General features: G+C 44.5%; 1 protein-coding gene across 1 annotated transcript in view; it reads left to right on the top strand.

Annotated features, from left to right (window-relative positions):
- Positions 1 to 15,743, top strand: part of LOC118845105 (serine/threonine-protein kinase 10-like) — a 68,825-nt gene that overhangs the window by 41,760 nt on the left and 11,322 nt on the right. The window contains 6 exon segments of the mRNA XM_036753142.1: positions 3,812 to 5,875; positions 6,281 to 6,411; positions 7,575 to 7,698; positions 10,713 to 10,892; positions 13,185 to 13,314; positions 14,930 to 15,054. Of these exon segments, the coding sequence (XP_036609037.1) occupies positions 3,812 to 5,875; positions 6,281 to 6,411; positions 7,575 to 7,698; positions 10,713 to 10,892; positions 13,185 to 13,314; positions 14,930 to 15,054 (2,754 nt within the window).

Below are 15,743 nucleotides of genomic sequence, written 5' to 3'. Positions count from 1 at the left end.
AAAATGAGCTAGAGAAGGAAATGGCAAACCACTCCAACATTTTTGCCAAGAAAGCCCCAAGCGGAGTCATGACGAATCAGATAGGACTGAAAGGACTGAACAACCACAAAAGTCTCTTTTCCTAGAATCACAGCCCTTACGGCTAGAAGGAACCATAGGGATCGTCCAATAGTCCAACTCCCTTTTTTTACAGATAAGGCAAATGAATCTCCAAGAAGAGAAATTATTTGTCTAAAGTCACACAGCTGGTATGGAGCAAAGCAAGGATTCAAACTCAAGTCCTCCTGTTCTAAATATCATGGTTTTTTTTCAACTCTTTGGTACTTCTCACCAGTCCAAGGGAAGGGAATAAGCAGTTAATATAGCACTTACTGTGTACTAGACCAGGGGTGGGGAATCTGCAGCCTCGAGGCCATTTGTGGCCTTCTAGGTCCTTGGGTATGGCCTTTTGACTGAGTCCAAGTTTTACAGAACAAATCCTTTTATTAAGGGGATTTGAACTGTGAAGTTTGGATTCAGTCAAAGGGCTGCATTTGAGGATCTAGTGGGTCACATGTGGCCTCAAGGCGGTAGGTTCCCCACCCCTCTACTAGACACTCTGTTAAGCACTTTTACAAATATTATCTGATTTGATCCTCACAAGAACTCTGAGAGGCAGATGCTGTTTTTCTCCCCATTTTACAGCTGGGGAAACTAAGGCAAACAGAGGTTAAGTGACTTGCCCAGGATCATACATAGTATGATAGTAAGTATCTGAGGCCAGATTTGAATACAGGTCTTTCTGATTCTGCACCCAGAACGCTATAAATTATTCCACCAGTTGCCTGCAGACAAAGGTGAAGTGATTTTGGTCGTGCAAGTGAGTGACCTAAGTAAGTGACCACACAAGTGAGTCCTCCAACTCCAAATTCAGAGCTCATTCTCAGACACCACAGTCCAAGCTACACAATCAAATCATTTCATGTCATTAATGCTCAGTTTCTGGATCAGCAAAAGGAAGAGATAAGGCTCATCATCCCCAAGGTCCCTTTTAAGTGACCTTAGCTAAGTCCCATATCGCCCTTTGATCTTCCGTGCCCTCATCAGTAAAATGAGGGCATTAGACTAAATGATCTCCAAGGTCCCTTCCAGGAATGACAATCTATAACTATGAATTCTACAAAATACAATAATAGCGCGTGAAAGCTGGAATGAATGAATGGAAAAAAACCATGTATTAGGCACTCACTTTATGCCAAGATATCTAGTCCAATCCAGACTTTACAGATGAGGGAACTGAAGCTCAAACTAACCTGTCTAAGTTCACACTGTTTATCAGTGGCAGAGCCACCAATTCTAGTGTGACTGGGACCCAGGCATCCTGACTACTAGGCGAGTGTAGTTTTATGACTTTCCATGGGTGTATCATCCAGTCCCAGATTCCCAGCTAGGGATGAGATTTCTCACTGGCTGGTAGAGCTCATATAGCCTGGCTGGATAACAGGGTCTATTACCATATTGCCCAGGCCGTGCTCAGGTTGCTGAGGCTGGCAGTGAACGGTGTTTACCTAATGGGATCCAGTTTCCTTTGGTGACTTCTTGCCCCCTAGAGGCGACTCTGCTGAACACTACACTACACTTGAATAATTTCAAAGATGTGTGGAATGAGCACACACACACACACACACACACACACACACACACTTCTGTGCCCGCTGCCAAATAAAACCCCTCATCACCTTTAGTTTCTTGGCTTGCAGAAGCTAGGAAAACATATCATTATCCTTCTTCATACTTTTCTAAGCTGATGGTGCTCAGATGACAGACAGACTGGGTTCTGTTCCAGGTCTTACTCAACGGCTTTCCAAACTGCTAGTACCTGCCAGAGGTGGTGGTCTACCAGCGTAGACCTCAAGAATACACAGCATGGGGAGTGGGGGGGGGGCAGCAAAAGATGCACCCACCTCCATACCACATTGAAGCATTAGACCAGGCTAGAAGAGCCCTTAGAGGCCACAGAATTGTAGCTCTAGAGTTGGAAGGGACCTCAAAAACCATCCAGTCCAACCTTTTCATTTTACAGATAGAGAAACTGAGGCCCAAAGAGAGGTCAAGGGCCTTACCCAAGGTCCCAGAGCTAATAAATTGCAGAGCTGGTATTCAAACTGAGACATTCTACCTCCCAAACCAGAACCTTTTCCACTGTACCAAACTTCCTTCTGACCTTAGCTCAGGTGGGCAGTCAAGGTCAAAGGCTGTGAGCATCTTTTATGCTTTATCTAAATCTCTAAGAAACACGGGTATTACATCACAAAGTGGTGACACTCCTACTTCCTCCTGGTGAGGCTTTGTTGTATGGGCCTGTTTATTCTCTCTGTCTCTGTCTCCTCTCCTCCCCTCTCCTCTTCTTTCTCTTCCCCTTTTCTCTTCCTCTCCCCTCCTTTCCTCTCCATTCTTCTCTCTCCTCACTGTTTTTCCTTTCCTCTCCTCTCCCCTTCCTGCCCCCTTCTTTCTTCCTCTTCCTCTTTTTCCTCCCTCCTCCTCCTCCTTTTCTTCTTCTCTTCTTTTTTTCTTCTTTTCTCCCTCGTTCTCCCCCCTCCCTCTTGCCCTTCCACCTATCCTAACAAATTATTTGTCTCTTTTCTTCCTTAAAAGACCTCAGCATATGATCCAAGGGCCAGAATTAACTATGGATACCCTATGAATTTCAACCTGTCCAATTCTGCTAATAGACAAAACTTAGCTGTCATTGCTGAGTGTCAGGTTTCTGTAGTCCTGGATAGAATTCTGCCCCAATGTTCTAATATCATAAAGGGAGGCAGCCAAGCCTGGTACCCTGGATAGGGAGCAGGCCCTCGAGGCAGAAAGGCCTGTGTCCAAGTCCTCTCTCTGATATTTACCAGTTGTGAGACCTTAAGAAAGTCCTTAACCGCTCAGTCTCCCCAAGCTACTTACAAGATGACATTGCAGAACAAACACAGATTTGCATTAGTATAAATGGTCTCTTCATCAGGAGATTATACCCAAGGTATGACCTTGGGCAAGAAATAGTGTGGAATGGTTAATGGTCAATAAACATTTATTAAGTGCCTCCTATGTACCAGGCATTGTGCTAAGCACTGGAGATACAGATAAGAAAAGACAGACAGTCCTGGTCCTCAAGAAGTTTATTCATAATCTAATCGGAGAAGACAATATACAAAAGGAAGCTGAAAAGGGGCTGGAGGAGAGGGAAAGAGACAAAGGCTAGGGTGGGGAGGGAGGAGATATGATGTTCAAGGAGATGAAACCAAGCAGAGCAGCTGGTGGGAAATGAAGAGTTAGAGATTCTGAGCCCTCCATAAAGGAGGCTTTGGGGGGAGTTTTTTGCTCTGCTTTCCATCCCTCAAATCAGAGGGGAGAAGCAACTGAGGGTACTCAGGAAGTGTTGAGTACCAATAGTAGGAGGATGGGTTGAGTACCAATAGTAGGATTGGTCTACTACCAATAGTAGAAAGGATGCTGGACTTCAGATTCAGGTGACCTGGATTCAAATGTCTGCTAAGATGCTTATTATGTATCCATGAATAAGACACTTGAGCATTCTGAGGTTCTGTTTTCTCATCTCTAAAATGGAGATAATGATACCTATGCTATCTATATCACAGAATCGATATGAGGAGAGTGTTTTCTCAGTCAACAAGCATTATCATGTGCTTGTGCCAGGCACTAAGCTAAGCTCTGGGGATACAGAGAAAGGGGGAAAAACAAACTTGAAAGTGCTATGGAAATATGGGCTACTATTATAAAAAGACAGTAAGGCCCTAACTTTCCTTCTCTCTTTGCCTCTCAGCCAAGTCAAGAACATAAGCACACCCTGTCCAATGATGGTGTTCCTTCCCTAGAGCCAGAGAGACCCTCAAAAGACAGGAAGTTCTCCTTGGAGAAGCCAGACAGAAGAGACACAGCCAACAAGGGTGTCCAGCTCCTACCTACAACTCTAGCAGTCAAAGGGAATGACTTTCAACCTCAGGCCAGAGAGGAGAATCATATAACCCTCCAGAAAAACCTCCAGGGAGATTCTCCAAACAAGCCAGTTGATGGTGGGGGCACTAATTCCCCTGCTCATTCTCCTAATCCAACAGGACCTGGGCTCAGCAGACAGAGCTCCATTGGTCCAAACCAAAGGCTGCTTCGGCCAAGAGCCCGCCGGACTTCAAGCCTGAAGAAGCAGATGAGACGCAAGTCTGCACCTATGCTGGTTGCACCCATTGATTCTCAAGGTTCCATGAAGCTTCCCACCAAGGGCCCTTCAGATGTCTTGAAGCTAATGAGAAGAAGGTCATTCTTTGGTGGGTTTAAGTCCCATGACATTCTTGACCCACTAGCCCAGGGGACTCATGAACTGTTCACCACTCAAGATAGAAAAGACCTTTTGGAAGAGCAACCCACTTCCACCACTAAGCTTCAGGCCACGCTGGACTCACAGAGTCTTGTTCTTCCTATTCCCAAGGCACCCTCCCCTGAGCCAGACACAGCGATGAGCTGTGCAATAGAGACTACTTGCCCAGATAAGCCACAGGGATCACTACTTTTCACAAGCTCCCCCATGAGCCTCACTGAGGGACAAGAGAGACTCCCAGTAAGAGAAGGAATAACTGCTGCTCACTGTTGGACTTCAAAGATAGAGAGTCCAGAAGATATTGACTCAGGCATCCAGGAGCAAATTTCTCATCCTGCTGTTACCCATCCCTCAACAGAAAACCAACAGCAGGTTAATCTGGGTCTGAAAGACCCCACACTGATGGATTCTTCAGCAGGTCCGGAGAATTCAGAGGTAAAACATGATCCCACAGGAAACCTGGAAATGTCCTTATATGAGAGTCTGTCTGTTGCACCAGAAGTGTCGAGTGATCCCCTGTCTGATAAAGAAAGAAACATCTCATGCAATCAGCTCAGTTCTACTTGCAGGCAATGGACTGGAGATGGACATTTGGAAGGGACCAAAGCTCAGCACCTGGACAGGATGTTTATGTCTAGTCTTCTCAGAAAAGATGAAAAGTCAGGAGCTGAGCATATGATGGAGGCTCTCAGTCTCTGCCAGACCAGGACCCAATTTCTGAGCATCCAGGACCCAGGGGCCCCCATTCCAACTAATCTGACCAATAATACTGAAGAGCTAATGACAGAGGATTCAGGACCCTACCTATGTTGTCCTCAAGAGTCCTCCAACTCAGGAGATAAAGTGGGCTGTGGTACCCAGAATCCAAAGGCACCACTCAATGCAACACACTCCTCATACCAAAAGGACCCCTGCTCCCCCAAGCCAGAGGCAGGGGATAAAGATTTGTTGCTGAGGGAAACATATGAGGATGCTAAGAAAAACATGTCCCCAGACTCAACAGGGAAATCAAAGAGTCTCAGAGAGGAGGAGGCTCCCTCCTTGGGAGGGGAAAACCAAGTAGTGACCACACAATTTGAGAAGAATGATACACAGACAAATTTCTCCAAAGATGAGAAAGAGATTCAAGGAACAGAGGGTAATGTAGTGACCCCTGTAGAGACTTTTATAAATGTCATGGAAGATGCCCAACCTACACCCGCAAAGAAGCAAGCCAGAGACCTAGAGGAAGGTGATTACAAGGAGCCTGCTCTAAAGCTGGCTTGGACAGCAGAGACCCTGGAGAAGCCAACAGGGTCAGGAATCCCTGAGCCCCTGAGGGATAGAAAGAAACTTAATTTTGCAGAAGACTGCTTGGAACATAGATCCAGTGGGGGATCATGGAGTAAAGGCACAGTCCAGAAGACTGAGGCAAGTGGTTCAGAAAGAAAGGACTCAAGAGACATCAGGACCAACGTGACTGGTGACAATATGCCCAATGCCAGGTGTTCACCAGTTAAAAGTGACATTAGCCAGGTAAGGTTGTTTACTGAGAAGGGGTTGGTATAAGGGCTAGATAGAGGGTTTCTTAGGGTAGGCTGGAATAAAAGCCACCTTGCAGATAATCACATGCCTAGGTAAATTAACAAGATAGATTTCACTTTCTTCCCCCTGAAGTTTAGGCTCGGTCCTAGGCAGAAGGACCAACTAAATGTTTTCAAGAGTTATCCACCTGCAAAGCTGGAATAGTTTAGAGTCATTATCCTGCAATGAATTTGGCCCTCAACACCCTATCTTGGTTGGGCTGGTGATAGGAGCAGGCCAGAACAAAAGAGGGGGGCTGCCCCCTGGTGGGAGAGGACAGCATTTTCATCATCCTATGTCCTCCACCAGGATGGTAGAGTTGATGGGGATGCAAACCCTACTGTTTTTTGGCTTCAGGACACCCTTTCCTTCAGAAAAACTGTAAAGAAAACACGCAAGTTTGTGGTGGATGGGAAGGAGGTCAGTGTGACGACTTCTAGGCCTGTGCAGGATGCTGACCGGAAAGGAGAGAGCATCCGTTCTGCCCGGTATGAGAAAAGAATGCCCCTATCTCCTCCTCGGAACAGTGACGTTCAGACTAGGGAACCAGTTTCTCTTTGCCAAACCAAGAATGGCCCAAGAGGAGTTTCCCACGGGAAGCAGGGAATTTGTCTGGGCTAGAGAACAGGAATGATAGATTTTGAAATTATTGATTATGTCAACTTAGCAGGAGGGGATCAGAGGCAGATACAGAGAAATACAGAAAAGCCAGAGAAAGCATGCCAGTCCCCCAAACCATCTGTTGGAACCAGTCCATCTGCCTCATGGAAGAAGGAGAGAATAGATGACCCACCCCCTCCACCCACTCTCGAGGTCCTTTCCAAACTTAAGACTCAGAAAATATCAGAATGAAAAAGCTGCTTTCTCAGCTGTCACAGAATACCACAGGATTTCCTCCCTTACGCAGTTTGCTACTGAGGTGTGAAAGGGTTTCCCTCAATGGGTTGGTATGGACAAACACTAACCACTTTGATCCTCGGTTCCTAGAAATAAACATAAACAGTTCATCAAGATATGCCTACATACATACATATACACATACAACATTTACCAAACATTTACTATGTGCTAGGCATTGTGTTAAGTGCCAACGATAAGAATATGAGAAAACAAGACGGTCCCTTCCCACCAGAATGGGCCCAGGAAGGGCTGATGGGTCTCCTATATTGACCTGCCATTCTTTCTGGTCCCTCCTGTTGACTAGGGAGATACCATTGCCTATTGAGGCACTGGAGAATAGGATTATCACTTAGAGATAGAAGTAAGCTTCGTTTTCTTCCAGTCTAACTCCCTCATTCTACATTCTACTGAGGCCATGAAAAGGGAGGTGGATGGGGGAGAAAATAAGGGCTTGGTAAATAAAAAAAGTAAAATAAAAGTCACAAAAAAAAAAACCCTGAGACCAAGAGAGACTGTGACTTATCCTAAGTTACAGACCTAATAAATGGGGTTCAAACCTGGGCCCCTGATTCAGCGCTCCTGCCCCTCTAGCACAATGCTTCTCCTGTGTTGGACAGTCAAGCTTCCCAGAGTCCAGTTTTCCTCTGTCCCTGACTGAATGAATAGTTTTCCTTGGCTTCGCCTCAGTGTTCACACCCATAAAATGAATCCATCCCCTTACTCCCCAAGTTAATGATCTCCTATATTTCAGCCGGAAGGAGCTGCAGGAGCTCCGGCTCCTTCAGAAGGAAGAGCAGAGGGCCCAAGCTCAGTTGGACCAGAGACTCCATCAGCAGAGGGAACAGATCTTCCGCCACATTGAGCTGGAAATGACGGTAACTACAGCCCTTTGACCTTACATATGTGGCAAGAGCACTGGCTTACACAAGTCAGAGGACCTGGATTAGGGTCCACTTCTGTTATTTACTACCTCTATGACTTATTTCAAATCCTTTTACTTCTCTAGGCCTGAGTGTCCTCAGCTGTATATAATGAGGGTGAATGAAATAATCTTGACATCCTATGATCCTTACATCCATTTTCTCTTTTTTTCTTTGTTTTTTGGGAGGCAATTGAGGTTAAGTGGCTTGCCCAAGATCACACAGCTAGTAAGCGTCTGAGGCCAGATTTGAACTTAGGTCCTCCGACTCTAAGACCAGTTGTTCTATCCACTTTGCCACCTAGCTGCCCCTTACATCCCTTTTCCCAAAAGCAGGGCTGTCCCTTGATGCATCCTAAGGTAGAGGAAGTGTTTTGGATTCCCTCTCCCTTCTTTGCTTCCTGTCTCTCCCCTCTTCCCCTAATCCTCCTTACCGCCACAAAATAATCTTCCTAAGGCGCAGGCCCGACCATGTTGTTGTTCTGCTCAAATATGTTCCCTGACTCCTTATTGCCTCTAGGATAAAATACAAACTCTGGAATTGAGGAAAACACCAAGATTTCAGGAGGGCCTAGGTGAGTAAAAGAATGGAGGTGCCCTTCACAGTAATAGCAAAGTGCAAAAGAGGGTAAGGTTTAGCAAGAAACATGAGTTCTGAGAATGGTGAATTTGATTAGCCTACAGGACATCCAGTCAGAGATGTCTTCTAAGAGGAAGTTGGTGATGCAAGACTGGCGCACTAGAGAGAGATTAGGGTGATAGATAGATAGATAGATAGATAGATAGATAGATAGATAGATAGATGGATAGATGGACAGACAGATAGATAGATAGACATATAGATAGATAGATTTGGGAGTCATCTGCATAGAAATGATCATTGAAATAGTGGGATGAGATCACCAAGCAAGATAGTAGTATGGAAGGAAAAGAGAGCCCAGGACAGAGCCTTGGGGGAGACCCACAGTTAATGGGTGTGATCTGGATAAAAAACCTACAAAGGAGACTGAGAAGGGGTGGGAAGATAGGTGGAAGAACTAGGAGAGAAAAATGCCAAGAAAACCTAGAGATGAGAGAGTATCTAGGAGAAGAGGGTGATCAACAGTTTCAAAGGCTAAAGAGAGGTCAAGGATCAGGACTGAGAAACAAATCACTCATACCATACCCCTTCCTCTGTGGCTCTTGACCACGATATCCCATAAATCCTCCACAATGGATCTACCCAATATGCTTTGGGCACAAAGCAGAGCTCTAGCTCCCCCAGGACTCTTGACATTGCATAATGCATATTACCAATAGAATACATAGGTAGGTGATCCCTGGCTAATCCTTCACTTGCTATGTGACCAGCCCACTTTCTTTTCTCGTCATCCATCTCTTTGATGGCTTCTTCTGCACAATTTTTTGTCAGTAATGTGTTACAGCCTACTTTCAGTCTAATCATTTTCCGTATTTCTTGTGTCCATTCCAGAGACTTTCAAGCTTTCTGATTCCAAAAGTGCAAAGCCAAATGGGCACCATACTCCCTATGTCTGTGTCATTCTTGGATAGGTACCCCAGAATTCATCTTTAAACAAGACTGGACAGAGAAATCTAAAGGCACAATGCTGACCAGCTCCCCAAGCTGTACATATTCCACAGTCAATCTCAGTTGATTTTATTCTTTCAGAGAGTAGCCAATCAACCTTTGGATTTCTCTATTCAGTTCTCACTTTGGCAGCACATGTACTAAGATTTCTCTATTCACCAGCTATAATCCCAAAGCCATTCTGAAATGACTGGCAGCAAGGGTGCTAAGGTTTTATTGCAGAAAATGCAAGTATTTCACATAGAATGAGACATACATTAAATAATAACTGAGAGAGATGGACGGACAGACAGAATTTTAAACATTAGTGAAGTGTTTTATATGCATTTTCTCATTTGACTATCATAACAGCCCTGTGACAGTCACTCTAGGTCACAGGGGCATAGATTTAGAATTGGGGGGTGCTTTAGCAATTATCTGATCCAACCCCCTCATTTTATAGATGATGAAACTAAGGCCCAGAGAAGTGACTTGTCCAAAGTCATGCAGGTGGCACATGACAGAGGCTGAGATTTGAACCCAGATCCTCCAACTGAATCCAGGGTTCCTTCCACTGTACCATGTTTGTCCATATTTTACAGATGGGAGAACTGTGATTGAGAGAGTTTAAGTGACTTGCCCACACTTGCACAGCTTGGCAGGATTTGAACTCAGGTCTTTCTGACTTTAATTCCCACATTCTATCCACCAGTGGCAATGGATTCATGCTGTCTACAGTATAATCATGCTCATCATCACTCACATTTGTCTTTTCAAGGCTTACAAAACACTTTCCTTGCAATGATCTAACAAGATGGTTAATAAAAGCATGATTGTACCCATTTTACAGATGAAGAAACTGCAAAAAACTGAGGATTTACTTTAGCGATTCATTCACTTTGCACTTGCTTGGAAATATAAAGGCACAGAGTTAGACAGACCCATGTCCTCAGAATCTCAGGTAGTGGCCCTCACATTTAGGCATGTTCCCTTTCCCTTTATCTTCCCCTTCTTGTGTTTTTTGGCCCTCTTGCCTATGGTTAGGACATCAGCCGGTCATTGTGAAAGGACAGCCCTGAATTGCCACAGAAATCCATTTTGGCATTGCTAAGACTTGACTGTTCCACAGCCTTGTTTAAAATGCTGAGCCACCTCCAAGGGAGGTCAAATCTATACTGAGCAAGAGCTAGAACAGAAAAGTATGGCTCTCCTAGAAATTCATTTCCTAGGGAGCCAGGAGGCCCGAGTCATCTCCCGGCCTTCCCTTCTCCCTCCTTCACAGGAGTAAACCTCCCCACTATAGCCGCATGTTTCATGCTTTATGGGAATAAACAAGGTAATGCCTAGAGCACATTAGAACTCATCCAGAGTGAGGAACAGAGCAGTGACCCATCTCTCCCCAGGGCAAGAAACAACACTATGATAGCCAAGTGGAGGCTGTGGAACGCCATCATCGTCAGATTACAGAAAGGTTAGAAGCAGAGTATACCCAGAGGCTCCAGGACCAGGCTCGGCGCCTAAAAGCCCAGCAGGAGAAAGACTATACTCGGAAGTTGCCTGCCCTGAGAGAGAACGGGAAAGAGGTAAGGAACTGCATTCTTGGGTAGGTCCAGGGCCCAGGGACACTCTCTTTAGGGTTGGATAATATGGGATAAAGAGGAGTGGAGGACCCGGCAGAATCCCTACAAACACATGCCACCCATCACCTACCCGGTATGGGCATTAGAACAGTACTGAACAATATATAAGGGTGTCCTCAACATGATTCTCACCAAGGTACAAGTATAGATAGGGCCTTAATTTGGGCGAGGCAACCAGGATTTAAGGAAGATAGAAAGAGGTAGAGAACAAAGTGATCGAGTGGATTTAGGCTTTCCAAAAAACAGGGTTAATTTGGGTCCCATCTGATTTGGGACTAGGGGTAGGCAGCCTAGAAAATAAGAAACAGAGTGTTTCTTGAAGGGACACTTTTAAATATTACTTTTCATAAATTTACATATTTTAATCTCAGAAAATTCCTGTTCTCATGCTCATAAGCCAATTCATATGCAGTGTCAAAGCCTCTGAAGGAAAGTAATAAATAAATAATAAAAACAATATAATCAACAATTATTTATTAAAATAAAATAATAAATAATTAATGGTGGTATAATTTATAATAATAAATAAATAACAAGCCTTATAGAGCACTTTTAAGGCTTACATAGTACTTTGCAAATATCATCTCATTTTATTCTCACAACAATTCTGTGAGGTAGATACTATTATTACCCCAATTTTACACATGAAGAAACTGAGGCAGACAGAGATTAAATGCCTAGGGTCACATAACTAAGTAAATGTCGGAGGCTGGATTTGGACTCAGGTCTTCCTGACTCCAGGTCCAGTGCTCTATTCACTGTACCACTTGGCTTCCTACAGAGATATTGCGAAGTGCTTTACATAGATCATTTACTTGAGTTTCATAATAACCCTGTGAAACAAGAAGTACTTAACAGTTACAGGTAGGTAGCCCCATCACAGATGAGGAAACTGGGGCTTAGAGAGATCAGGACTTTTCCTGGCCACTAGCACCCAGCTCATAAGTGTTCAGATATGGGATCTGAATCCAAGCCCAGAACTCTAGCCACTAGACCACACTGTCTCTCCTCAGTAATACAGGCAAAGGGTCCCTCTCTTTAGCACCCACTATAAATTAATTTGTACATCTTTCTTTATGGTTTAGTTCATCTGTGGTTTAGTTCATTCTGGGCTCTATATTTTTAAGCTTATGGACTATGTGTCAATCTAGCTGGGGTCTGAAAGAAACACGTCTTTGCCTTACTAATTCCATCTGTGTAGAGAACACCCCATGTGGAGACTCTACTTACTTATGTAGATTGGCAGTTCATCCATAATTTATGGTCTTAGAGAGTTTCTTGGGGCAGCCGAGAGGTTAAGTTACTTAATACAACTAATAGTATCAAAGGCAAGACCTCAACCCAAGTCTTTCTGACTTCAAGACTGGTCCTCTAGCCATTATACAGTATGTTGTCTTTAGACTTGTTCTTTGTTTTAAAAAAAAAAATTCCTCCAATTTAAAAGCTTTGAGGGAAGGAACTCTGTCTCATGTATCTTCTTATATCTAGTGTTTAGCCATGGTATTCTGTTCCCAGCAGTAGATCAAGAAATGCTTGGTGGTGGTGGTGGTGGTGGTGGTGATGGTGGTGGTGGTGGTGATGGTGATGGTGATGGTGATGGTGATGGTGATGGTGATGGTGATGGTGATGGTGATGGTGATGATGGTGGTGGTGGTGATGGTGATGGTGATGGTGATAGTGGTGGTGGTGGTGGTGATGATGGTGATGGTGACAGTGGTGATGGTGATGGTGAGGGTGGTGGTGGTGGTGATGGTGATGGTGGTGGTGGTGGTGGTGGTGATGGTGATGGTGATGGTGATGGTGATGGTGATGGTGATGGTGATGGTGATGGTGATGGTGATGATGGTGGTGGTGGTGATGGTGATGGTGATAGTGGTGGTGGTGGTGGTGATGATGGTGATGGTGACAGTGGTGATGGTGATGGTGAGGGTGGTGGTGGTGGTGATGGTGATGGTGGTGGTGGTGGTGGTGGTGATGGTGATGGTGATGGTGATGGTGAGGGTGAGGGTGAGGGTGAGAGTGGTGGTGGTAGTGGTGATGGTGGTGATAGTGGTGGTGGTGGTGGTGGTGGTGATGGTGGTGGTGGTGGTGGTGATGGTGATGGTGGTGGTGGTGTTGGTGATGGTGGTGGTGATTGTGAGGGTGAGGGTGGTGGTGATCGTGATGGTGATGGTGATGACAGTGCTGTTGCTGTTGTTATTACTAGACAAAAAGTATCCTTCTCTTTTCTTTCAGGAGCAGAGTTTTCTCCAGCAGCAGCAGGAACAGCTGAACCAAGCTCTACAGAAACTGATCCAGGAGCACAAGAAAAAAGTGACCTCCATTGGATGGGAATGCACCAGCAAAGTCCATAGCCTCAAAAGAGGTAGGGCTTAGCTCAAAATTGTGATCTCAGAGTAATGGATAAAGGGCATGGGAGTGTTTAGCCTGAAGAAGTAAACACAGGGAAGATGTAACAGATATCTTTGTAGCTGAGAAGCTGTCATTTATGAGAGGAATTAACTCTATTCTGAGAGGCTCCAAAGAGCAAAGTTACCAAGAAGCAGATTTCATCTGAACTTCCTCAGTAGAGATGTATAAAAACTGAATGATGTGTCCTATTAGGTGGTGAGTTCCTCATCACTGAATGCATTCACTAGAGGTGCGATGGCTATTTATTAGGGACATTATAGAAGAGATTCACGCTTTGGATAAGAAAAAGATTAGATGACCTGAAGGTCCCTCCCGACTCTAATACTCAGCGATTCCATGACCATTCAAGCTTCCCATAAGAAAGGACAACAGAGATCCTAGAAGAAAGAATGTACAGTTACCCCTTCCATGTCGCAGGGTTAGGGGTACTACACCCTTGTGATATGGAAAATCTGTGTAAAATTTTTTTGCTCTCCCTTTGTACCAGAGAATAAGTCTGAATTATTATGGTATCAAAAAATAATATGTTGATGTTATACAAAACTAACATAAATTTTATGCACTTCTAAGTTTCTAAACTTTTTCTGTATCATCTGTTGGCCTTCACATGTTATCTGCAGCTTTTGCAAAACTCCCTCAAAATTTCCATTTAATTTCTTATGCCAACCTGCCATATATTGAAATCACAATGGTGAAAGCGGTCATATGGAAGTAGAGTACTTGGAACACCAACAGAAGGGCCCCTCCTTCCAGACTACAACCCCTCCCACCTTGCCCCAGGCTCAGGTGGGAACCATAGGTTGACCTCAATGTTCAGTGACTATGGCACAGACTCTAGTAGAGAAGTGTGTCTCGGGGGAAAGCATTCCAATATAAGGGACCATAGGTAGGATTTCTATGGAGCTTTCTAAGAAATGTCAAGCTTTTCCTGCAGGATCCAGGGCATGAGCATGGGCATGGAGACAATAGAGAGAAGGATGAGAATGGGCAACAAAGCAATCCGAGGCAGTCAAAATGCAGAGTGCATGAAGGGAGTGGTATATGAAAAAACTGAAAAAAAAAATGGGTTGGAGCCAGGCAGTGTGAGGGCCTTGAACCAGGATCAGGAACTTGGTCTGTAAGGTTAAAAATGTGTTGAAGATAAAACTCATATACATCTCTATAAATGAAGGTGCTTCCCAGGGATAATCAGCCAGAGGGGCATTTCTCAAAGGTTATCTTTCATAGGGCCTTCCTATCAAGATCTCATCAGAGTATTCAAGGATCCAGCTTGGTGGACTGGATCAGCTTGGTGGAATAGGGGCATAAAATGGATGAAATGACCTTTGGCAGAAGTTCACAGAATGTTAGAGTTGGGAGGGGCCTTAGAGATCACCTGATCCAGTCATTCCCAACCTTCTTGAATATAAAGCCCACATTTTTTCATGTAAAAAAAAAATTCTACAGATTTCTGCCCTTCCCCCATGATGGTAATTATATTATTAATGCCTATTAATTGAGAAAACACATAATAATGAGAAGTTATATTACTGAGCGTTTGTGGTGATGGAAAACCCTCTTCTCCCCAGCCCGGGAGGCTGTCATCTGGCAGCTGGAACAATCCCACTTACAAGACAAGTATCAACTCTTCAAGCAGCAGGTGAAGGAACAGTACTCCCTCCACAGGCAACAGTTGACCAAGCGCCATGAGAAGGTAATGCCAGTGCTGCTTTGATACCTAAGCCTACGGGCTTCAACTAAAGAGCAGCTCTGCCTGAATTGACTCCCCACTTCTCAGCTGACTCTCCAAAAGGGCCTAAAATGGGGTAGGAACTGGATTTATTCCTCCCATAATTGTTTATAGGTTTGGGTTTTACAAGGTCTGCCCATTACTTTCTAGGCGCCAAACTCAGCATTCAAGTGACTGCCCGCATATCTGTTTATATAGTGCTTTATGGTTTGCAGAAAGCTTTATAAGTTCTCTCATTTGGTCCTCACAATAACCTCTGTCAGGTAGGTGCTACTGTTATCATCCCCATTTTACAGATGAGAAGGCTAAGGCTGACTTGCCTAGGGTCACATAGCTATAAGTGTCAGGGAAGATTCCATCTCAAGTCTTCTTGACTCCAGATCCAATATCCTGTCCACTGGATCACCTGGTGCCTTAGAAAGAAAGAAAAATAAGGGTAACAAGAGGGTAAAAGAAAGAAGGGGAAAGAAAACAAGATGGGGAGGGGAAAGTCAAGTTTATACAAGAAGGACCAGAGCAGCTCAATGCCCCCAACATCCAGTGCGGCTCCATAACTCCAATCCAATCCAACAAGCATTTATTAAGTGCTTACAATTTGCAAGGCAATGAATTGGGGACTCGATGACAAAACAACAAAACAGCCCCTGCCCTCA

The sequence above is a fragment of the Trichosurus vulpecula genome, chromosome 3 (assembly GCF_011100635.1).
Source record: "Trichosurus vulpecula isolate mTriVul1 chromosome 3, mTriVul1.pri, whole genome shotgun sequence".
NCBI lineage: Eukaryota > Metazoa > Chordata > Mammalia > Diprotodontia > Phalangeridae > Trichosurus > Trichosurus vulpecula.
This window is presented reverse-complemented; position numbering and strand designations above follow the sequence as displayed.